The sequence below is a fragment of the Clupea harengus genome, chromosome 18 (assembly GCF_900700415.2).
Source record: "Clupea harengus chromosome 18, Ch_v2.0.2, whole genome shotgun sequence".
In the NCBI taxonomy this organism is placed as follows: domain Eukaryota; kingdom Metazoa; phylum Chordata; class Actinopteri; order Clupeiformes; family Clupeidae; genus Clupea; species Clupea harengus.
Window position 1 is genome coordinate 16,770,496 of NC_045169.1, and position 10,000 is coordinate 16,780,495.

At 46.5% G+C, this 10,000-nt stretch overlaps 2 protein-coding genes across 2 annotated transcripts in view; both read right to left on the reverse strand.

Annotated features, from left to right (window-relative positions):
- The window catches only part of LOC105912887 (protein Dok-7), a 38,468-nt gene extending 31,936 nt beyond the window's left edge, over nt 1–6,532 (reverse strand). The window contains exons 1-3 of the mRNA XM_012841894.3: nt 6,337–6,532; nt 6,185–6,230; nt 3,560–3,790 (exon numbers count right to left, since the gene is read on the reverse strand). Of these exons, the coding sequence (XP_012697348.2) occupies nt 3,560–3,790; nt 6,185–6,230; nt 6,337–6,390 (331 nt within the window). The 5' untranslated portion in view covers nt 6,391–6,532. The remainder of the gene's footprint in view (nt 1–3,559; nt 3,791–6,184; nt 6,231–6,336) is intronic.
- Nucleotides 6,533–7,311: 779 nt separating this feature from the next.
- The window catches only part of LOC105912879 (hepatocyte growth factor activator), a 19,867-nt gene continuing 17,178 nt past the window's right edge, over nt 7,312–10,000 (reverse strand). The window contains exons 12-14 of the mRNA XM_012841886.3: nt 9,591–9,731; nt 8,479–8,621; nt 7,312–7,853 (exon numbers count right to left, since the gene is read on the reverse strand). Coding sequence (XP_012697340.2) covers nt 7,689–7,853; nt 8,479–8,621; nt 9,591–9,731 — 449 coding nt within the window. The 3' untranslated portion in view covers nt 7,312–7,688. The remainder of the gene's footprint in view (nt 7,854–8,478; nt 8,622–9,590; nt 9,732–10,000) is intronic.

Consider the following 10,000-nt stretch of genomic DNA (forward strand, 5'->3'; position numbering starts at 1 on the left):
CAGAACAGCCAATCAGTATGGAGAACACACACACAAACACACACACACATGCACACACACACACACACACACACACAAACACACACTCACACACACAAACACATGCATGCACACACACGCATGCACACACACTCACACACACTAAGACACACAACAGGTCCCATCTCACAAACTCAGGAGTTATTGGCTCCCTTCTGGAGGGGGGGACTAAAGTTTGCGGGAGACTTTTTCGGCACACAGCCCGAGGCTCCTGCAGGGAGTGAGTGTAATTACTCACTAATGAAAATGCTGAGGGGAGAACCGGATGGAGACGCTGGAGATGGAGTGATGGAGCGCAAACACACAGCGTAGCGTAGCGCAAACAGAGCACCAATACCAGTGTATGTGTGTGTGTGTGTGTGTGTGTGTGTGTGTGTGTGTATGTATATGGATGTGTGTGTGTGTGTGTGGGTGCTTGCAAGCGTAGGCATGTGTGTGCGCGCATGTGTGTGTGTGTGTGAGTGTGTGTACGAGCGAGGCACCAATGCCCAGCGCAATTAATCTGAACAGTTCATACATAGCAATGCAGCCAGATCAATACCACAGCTAATGAGAAACACGCCATGTTTGTGTGTGAGTGTGTGCAGGACAGAGAGAGAGAAAGAATGCGAGAGAGAGTGAAAGAGAGAGTGAAAGAATGTGTGTGTGTGTCTGTGTGTGCAGGAGAGAGAGAGAGAGAGAGAGAGAGAGAGAGAGAGAGGTGAATGTGTGTGTGTGTGCGCTAGTATGAAAGTTTCCTGAGTATCTGCATGTCACTGAAAGGCAGAGAGCATAAAAGTCATGGGTGTAATGAAAGGGATCATACGTTTGTGATATGTATGTTTCTGTGTACATATGCTATATGAGGATATATGTGCAGCTGCGTCTATATGTGATTGTTTGCGCGAGTCTTTGTGTGAATATGCATTTGTGTGTATGAGTGTGTGTGTGTGTGTGTGTGTGTGTGTGTGTGTGTGTGTGTGAGTGAGTGTGTGTGAGTGTGTGTGTGATACATGCAAGTGACAGTGTTTCGGCTGTGGCTTTGTGCAAGTGTTCCTGTTGTGTTTGTGTGTGTGTATGTTTGTTTGTGCTGTGTGTGTGTGTGTGTGTGTGTGCGTGTGTGTGTGTGTGTGTGTATGTTTTTTTGTGCTGTGTGTGTGTGTGTGTGTTTGCTGTTAGATAATGTATCTGTGTCTGTATGTGTGTTTGAATGGACACTCCTGGTGTTCGTGCTGTGTGCGTGTGTGTGTGTCTGTATGTGTGTTTGAAGGGACGCTCGGGTTGTGGATTGGGGGATGGCCCTGGGGGGGGTCCCTCTCTGTTAGGTGGGAGATTGATGGGCCTAGTGATGGGAGAATGTCCACCAGCTCCGGCCTGTCATCGCAGCCACTGGAGCTAGATTCATGGATTCACACACACACACACACACGCACACACACACACACACTCGCACACAAATCACAACAAAAGCCTTGGCACACGCCGCTCACTGTGACGGCCGGAGCAGGTGACATTTCAGCGTCTGCCTGGGCCACACACACACACGATCCCACACACTCCACAAAAACACACTTTTAGAGCAGTGTTTGCATTCCAGCGCTCCTGGAGGCTGCAAAGCAACAGTTGGTTTCTGAAGACGCCACATCAAACGATTCCAACTAGGACAAAAAGGTTTTAAGAGTTCCAAAGAAGAACACTGATGAACAGGATAGCAAGACTAGCGGTTAGCTGCAGTTGCACAATACACACACAAAGGTATACACACACGCACACACGCACTGACACACAAACACACACAGGCACGTCGCCAAAAACTTTGATATGTATGTGGGTATTTCATCTTCCAACACGCACAGAAATGAAGAAATACCGATGAACAGGACAGCGAGACCAGTTATTAGCTGCACAAACGTATACACACACACATTCAAACACAAAATCACACACACACACACTGACACACAAAATCACACAGGCACGTCGGCAAAAACTTTGATATTTGATGTGGGTGTTTCATCTTCCAACACTATTTTTCCCCCGTTTCCCTCAGAAGGGTTGCTGAGATCCTGCAATGGTCTGTCTAGCTTACGGGAGAAATCTCTGACTCTAACGTGCCCTTCTTGGCTCAGGACATGATGATGCAACGGCAGATCACTTGGGGACGGACTGGCAGGCTGGCTGGCTGGCTCAGACTTTTAATTGTCAGATACGGAGATCAAAGAGGCGACTCAAAGAAGTGTGCTCTTAAACCACTTTAGGAGATATCCCTGTTCCTACTGATAAGACCATAAGCTAATTAACACCAAAGACATTAGGAGGGTGGGGTTTGCATTGCTCTGCTGCCGCGAGCGTGAGCCTTACAGCACAGACTTCTTCTCTGGGTGTTATTTAATTTATTTATTTAATTTTATTTAATTTATTTATTTTTCCTTTCCAAAGGTCTTTGCTGTCGTCACACCTTCCTCTTATTTTTTACAGATATCATGCCAGGTTTGATTTTGGAAATTGTTGGTATCATGGCAACAGTTCAAAGGAGACATAAAACGCGCCCTCTCCAAATTTATAGTCCCTCTCTTACACAACCTCACCACCTCATTGCCACTGATCTGGGATCAGACACGCCCACACTGATGCTTAACCGATGACAGTAACATATCCAGATAACCACGACAACGAGCAGTAATGAGCCTCTAGCCCAGACTATGACTGACTGAGGAAGAGAGCTGGACCATTTCTGGTTCCGATCTGGCAATGTGTACCCACATTATATATAGGCCTGACATGCAGACACTCTGAAGTTCAGCTCGCAGGCTAAAGGGAAACTTTTCCAAACCGGGTCCTATTTGCCTGCCTTGTCCATAGGATGCCATTGTATAGCTGTTTTGTGGTTGCCAGTTTTAGCTGTTTTGTGGTTGCCAGTTTTAGCGTTCTAATTCAATACTGGACCAATTTATTTAGTTTTTGTCCCATGTGAAATTCTGGACCAAAAAAAAGATCTTTAAAATAGGGCCCAGGTTGAAGAATCCCAGAGTTTCCCTTAGCTGCTATCCAGGACTTTCAGTACCATCATCACCTCTGTCAACACCATTACCTCTGCCAACACCATCACCTCTGCCAACATCATCCATCCTCGCCCACACCCCCCTTCACCTAGGTTGTAGTGTGGTCACACAGAAGGCTCAGACACCCATTTCACACTCATTTCACATTCACATGTGGTCTTGGCCTTTCGCCACCATCACCCATCTCTACACCCATCATAACAACCACCACCACCACCCATCATATCCACCACCATCCCGACCCATAACCACCCCCCCTCCTACCCATCTCCACCTATGCAACCACCGCCCCACCCATGATATCCACCACCGCCCCACCCATCTCCACCCATTATAACCACCACCATCTCCACCCATCATAACCACCACCATCTCCACCCGTAACCAACCCCGGCTGCAGTAGTGGCGCATACGAGACCCAGAGATCCAGACACCCGCTCCACCATCACATCACCCATCCCCTTCCCTTCCACACCCACCTTCCCCCAGGCTGTAGCGCAGGCGTAGCCCCCAGGCCTGCAGGGTCTCCTTGCAGTCGAAGCCCAGCGCCACGCTCTGGCTGAGGCAGAGGATGGTGAGCGAGTGGCCCAGGCCCTCGTAGGGCAGCCCCGGCTCCAGGCCGTAGATGTGCTCCAGGGTCACGCTGCTCCGCTCCCGCTGGCCCAACGCCCGCTCCCCCCGCTCCTTATAAACCAGCACCACTAGGCAGTCTGGGGGAGGACAGAGGGAAAAGAGAGAGAATAAGAGAGAGAGATGGGGGGGGGGGGGCAGAGAGAGCGAGAGAGGGTGGGGGGCAGAGAGAGAAAGCGAGGGGGGTGCCAGAGAGAGAGAGAGAAGGGGGGGGGGGGCAGAGAGAGAGAAGGGGGGGGGGAGAGAGAGGGGGAGGAAAAGGTGGTGGCAGAAAGGTAAGGAAAACAGCATGAGTATCCACAGAGATGGGAAAGGGAGCAGAAGTAGACATAGTAGTTGTGTGTGTGCGTATACACACACATAAATATATATATATAGAGAGAGAGAGAGAGACAGAGAGAGAAATGGTACAGCGATGGGAGAATGGTATAGCGATGACAGAGAGAAAGAACAGAGGGGCATTCAGAGAAAATGTAGTGAAGGTTTTATTTGATTTATAAGAAGATGAAAGACAAGAGAGAAAGAAGGATGGGCAAACATGACAGAAATAGAAAAGAAGAGATGGAGACAGGGCAATTGGTGGTGAGCGTTAAAAGGTATAGAACACGGAAAATCAAGAAAGACAGAAAGAAAATATAAATTGGAAGATGGATGAATAGATAGATGGATAAAAAAAACGCATGAGTATCCACAGGGATGAGAAAGGGAGGGAAAGGGGGCAGAAGTGAGAGAGAGAGAGAAAGCGAGCAAAGATAATGATGCAATAATTAGGGTTATATGAAGTGGAGGGCAAGAGATGAACAAATGAGAAAGAATGAGTGGGTAGGAGGGAGATGAATTGATCAAAGAGAGGAGTGAGAGAAGAGATGGACAAAGAGAATGATTGGGAAATAAAAGGCGAGAGTTAAACAAAACATTGCAGTGGCCGTCAGAGCGGGAAATAGACTGATTCGGCATGAAAGAGGAATAAAAGCACGAGACCGAGCTATAAGTTCGTCAACCCACTGTACAAGATGAATCGTGTTGAACTTAATTACGTCTAACGAGGCTCAATTACGAACATGCCCCAGCTATTCGTTCCTATTACTCCAATTAAACATCTAGAGGGCTAATGCACATAATGATTTCACTGCTCTTTTCAAGCCTGTGATCAGCATTGACAAGACAAGAGGCCGGGCGTTGTGCCCATGGTAAATATATATGCATGAATACATATAAAAGGCTCTTGTGTGCGTGGGGAGTGTGTCTATGAGACTCATAGTGCCTTCTCTGGTGTCTTCAGGACAGCACAGTATTTCATCGGCGCTATATACATATAATAAAACAGTCGGGCCTCCAACATCCCTCCCTAGTAGATATGTTAGGGCAGTGTATCCTCTGTTTGGCAATAGCAGCGGTGTGTGGGGGGGGGAAAGAGTCGGGTCAGGTGCCTCACTTGCCTTCTAGTTCGTTGTTAACAAAACGCCAAAGCAATGGAGTCAACTGACAAAACATGACCTCCACACACAAGCGCGCGTGCACGCGGGGGCTAGGGGCCCCGTCACATGCATGCATGACCGCCGCGGTCAACGGACAGCTGGAATAACAGCCGCTTCAAAGACCTGTGCAGGCACCAACTGTACCGTAGGACACCGGGCAACAAAGTGACAGCGAGAGGGTACAGTAACGCCAAGGGCCCGCGCTGCTTATTCTAGTGCTGTTGCGTAATTCAGAGGACAGACACGCGCTCGCCTTTGTTTTCAACAGTGCGTAACGGGGCTCAAATGCTACTGACAGTAGCCTCTGGTGATGCAAAGAGACCAAGATAAATCTTACGACTGGACAGTGTCGCCATGTGGAAAAACTATTTGTCCGAGATAATATCGTTTTCTTGAAATTCCGATCCATGTCAGCTTATGAAACGTTGCCTATCGAGTGTCTCATACATAAACCATGGATGGCCACTGCGCAATTTATAGGTTATGCGTAAATTCCGGAACGTCACGAAGCACTCTTGGAATGTCTAACCGTAAATCAAGTATACTGGTGTTTTAAGGGGCTGTGGGCTACTAGACAAACAGTGTACTTTTGCTGGATAAGATTCAGTTTGTCTGTACTGTTTCTTTAAATGTAACGGACTACTTGTTAGTATGAAATACATAGCATTCTGGGCCAACAGAAGACTATAAAACTCCCAATTCAGTCAGTTGAAAACATTTAAGTCACTATAGTGACTTCAGCATAAATGTAACGCAATATTTCAATGACGGGCATGTGGATCCCAAACCTGACCATTTGCATGCGACATTTATCGTCAGAGCAAGTAGTGGCCCGGGACTCAAAAAGTAACCAGTAACCAACCAATAAAGTTTTTTCATAACTGTTTCGTGGGTTACTGTCAAGCTCTACAACAGCCATTCCCTGGTGTAATGAATCAGAAAAAAAAATCATGCCAGTGTTTGACTTGAGCTGTCAATTTGCGAACCGTAGCCTACCTGCAACAGGCGAAGGCTTGCGGAGCACGACCCATCTACTCTTCCACTGAAACAAGAGACGACACAAGTAAACAACATGACAGCCAACACTAAAAAAAATGTAATCCGTGATTTAAACAAAGGCTAGAAGGGAAATCACAACTTGCAGACACCTTTTTGCCGTCTCGTATTTTCACTAGACCCTCCACGACCACAGAATCCGTCATCTTCAGTCATGGTTCCACATACACTCAGCTGTCCCGTCGGCTCTGGTCCCCACGGAGGGTCACTTTCAAAATAACTTTATTGCCGCGGCATACACGCGTACGGGCAACCTCTCTGCGCTTAAAGACCCATATGTTACCCTCCCCTGACACAAGTTACACAGTGTGGCCAGTTGCCAGGTTTCTTATAATCGTTTCGCGGGTTAAAGGGCAAGCGATTGAATTTGACATTGGGCAAGCAACAGGAAAGTGTCAAAGCGCTTGTTCAAAAGCATTCAGCTTCATGTTTTACACAATCTTGTGAATGCATTACTTGGTTGTGTGATTTTATTAACTTCTTGTCACATAATTTACAGTAAATGTTTTAATCGCAGTAATTGGCACGGCGGATCCAAATCTTCCACATTTAGTAACAATTTGACATAGCTTTGATGAAAGGAGTCGATTAATCACATATTTATTGGCACTGGATTAAAAATCCTGAATTATTTGACATCTGACGGCTTTAATAGCTTAAAAAAGACGCTGACACAAAACTGTGCGGACTTCACAAACGACGATGTCCTGAAGAGACCATTAAAATAATCAAGATTGACAAGTTATTTGCTGTTTCTTGATTTTCCCGAAACATAGCGTTGAAACACCTCGTTCTAATTAACAAGTGTAGGTTTTGCCAGCAGATTACCTCATCTCATCATTGTACAACAAAGAACAGAACAAAAAGAATCTAGAGCCACGAAGAGTTATGAAGTGATATTTTAAGCTTTTTTTCTCCTTACAACTGACAGCTCTCTCAGTCAACATCAAAAGGGTCCACTTGAGGATTTCTATTCTGTAGAGCATCTTTCATGAAGTTAATCTGGCAAAGCTATTGCTATGTGGGGTTATGGCTGTGTAGACTACAGCAGGCACTGTTTTCGTAAGTGTTTCTTTGGAAATATTTATTGTATAGTAAACATGAAGAAAACATACATTTCATTCACAGCTGGGTTGTAAAAATGAGTCTATAAAAACTCCCTCTGTTCCCTTCAAGAAATAAAAAATAAAAAAGTCCTTAATTCCTGTGTGAGCACCAAGCCAAATATCCAGACTACTGAACAGATTTGGCCCATATATGTTTTTTGAAGAACCATTTCCTCTTCAAGCACGTCTACGCACGACCTCAACATGGGTCTACGTTGAGCCAAACGACATGTCTCCAACGTCACACAATCAGATGTCCACATAGATGTGTTCTGACCAGCACTGCGTGTGGAAACTGGAAGCGCTGGTTCTTCGAGAAAGGTCCGTGTCCAACTGTGTTAGGTCCGGGATCGGATGACTGAGGTGATCCAGTCGACGTAGTCGGGCACTTTGGTGTAGACGCCAGGCTTGTTCTTACGACCGCAGCCATCTCCCCAGCTGATCACGCCATACAGGATGCTGACCCCATCTCTCACACAAGCCAACGGACCACCTGAGTCTCCCTGAAGCACACACACACACACACACACACACACAGACACACGCACGCACGCACCCACAAACACACGTGCGTACATGCGCGCGCACACACACCCATAGACATACACACATGTATGTATTAAACTATATGCAGGCAAACATACACATGCTCACATATTGTATAAATCTGGAATAAACAAAGCCCAGACCTGCTGCTAACCTTGCACACACACACACACTTAACTTAAAAAAGACATACAGAAAAAGGCATAGGTACAGCTCATACACACCTACACAAATAAATATTTACATAGCAATTTTATACACAAAGAGGTAGACACATAAACACACACACACACACACACATTTGACCAAGTCAACATATGACATAAATTGTGCTGTATGTTTATACACAGACCACATCCTTAACCTCAGTCGAACAGGGTGTGACTGACACCAAACCCACACACACACCCCCACACACACACACAGCTCATCCTGGACTTTTCTATGTCCCAATCCCAATGTTACTCAAGCCTCTCTGGGGCACGCAAGTGTGTGTGTGTGTGAGTGTGTGTGTGTGTGTGTGTGTGTGTGTCAGGTGTGTGTCACGGGTATCTGTTGTTCTCAGTGCTGTCTATTCCTCACCTGGCAGGCGTCCACGCAGCCGTTGTTCCCGGCACAAAGCATTCCGGGCCGGAGCTCAGGGCCGTAGATGTCCGGGCGGGAGCACCGGTCGAATGGGATGATCCCAACCAGGCCCTCCGTCAGGCGGGAATACGTTGTTCCCTCTAGGAAGAGATGTCAAGATATTGTTGAATCTGGTGTCACTTGATTTGGTGTGTGTGTGTGTGTGTGTGTATGTGTGTGTGAGAGAGAGTTTTTTCTTCATCCCTCATGTGTCAGTACGTGGTTCCCTCTAGGAAGAGATGCCAAGATATTGTTGAATTCGGTGTCACCTGATGTGGTATGAGTGCGTATGCATGTTAACCAAGTGCTGTGTGTGTATTAATGAGTGCTTTGCATGTGTGTGTGTGTGTGTGTGTGTGTGTGTTTTCCCCCTCTATACTGATGTTTCACTATGAAGCTCCCTTTGGGAAACATGATGCAGGGGAATTCTGTGTCACTTGATTCTGTGACGTCTGATTCGTGGTCAAGATCTTATCTGTGTTTTTGGCTCTGGCCAAGACAAGTACAGTCATGACCCATTCATTCCAGTCTGACTCATTATTGTGGTGTGTGTATGTATAATGGGTCATATGTCTGTGTTTGTATTTGTGTGGCGTGTGTTTTACTGTGCATGGATATGTGTATGACTGTGTGCGTTTGTGTACCATATGAAGAGTGTGCGAATGGTTAGTGTGTGTGTGTATGTTAGGTGAACATTCTCTCGCTCTGTGTTTGTGTGTGTGTGTGTGTGTGTGAGTGTGTGTGTATGATGAGTATGTAAGATGAACATGTTCTCTTCCTGTGTGTGTGCGTGTGCGTGTGTGTTGGTGTGCGTGTGCGTGTACATGTGCGTGTGCGTGTGCGTGTGCGTGTGCGTGTGTGTTGGTGTGTGTGCGTGTGTGTTCTGTGTCTTCTTCAGTCACTCTCCTGCATCTGTCCTAATGTGGTGATCTGGCAGCAGTAGCAGCCGGTTAAATGTATTTATGTGAGCATGTGTATGTACTGTGTGTGTGTGTGTGTGTGTCTGTGACAGAGAAAGGGAGAATGTGTGTGTGTGTGTGTGTGTGTATGTGTGTGTGTGCGTTACTTACTCTCCTGCATGTGCCCCCAGCCTGTGATCTGGCAGCAGTAGAAGTCAGGGAAGGTGGTGTTCTTCTCTGGCAGGCAGATGGGCCGAATGAACTGACTCCTGCGGGCACAGCGGCCATCTTTCTTCTTCAGCTTCAACAGCACTGGGGCACACAGTTCAGTTCAGTTCAGTTCAATTCAGTTCAGTTCAGTTCAGTTCAGTTCAGTTCAGTTCAGTTCAGTTCAGTTCAGTTCAGTTCAGTTCAGTTCAATTCAAATCAGTTCAGTTCAGTTCAGTTCAGTTCAGTTCAGTTCAGTTCAATTCATTTAAATTTTATGAATGTATATAGTACCGTTAACCACAGATGTAGGGCCCTAGTTAGATGGGGATGATGAGTGCATGCTCACTGTTGCAAATTGATAGAGCCGAAAA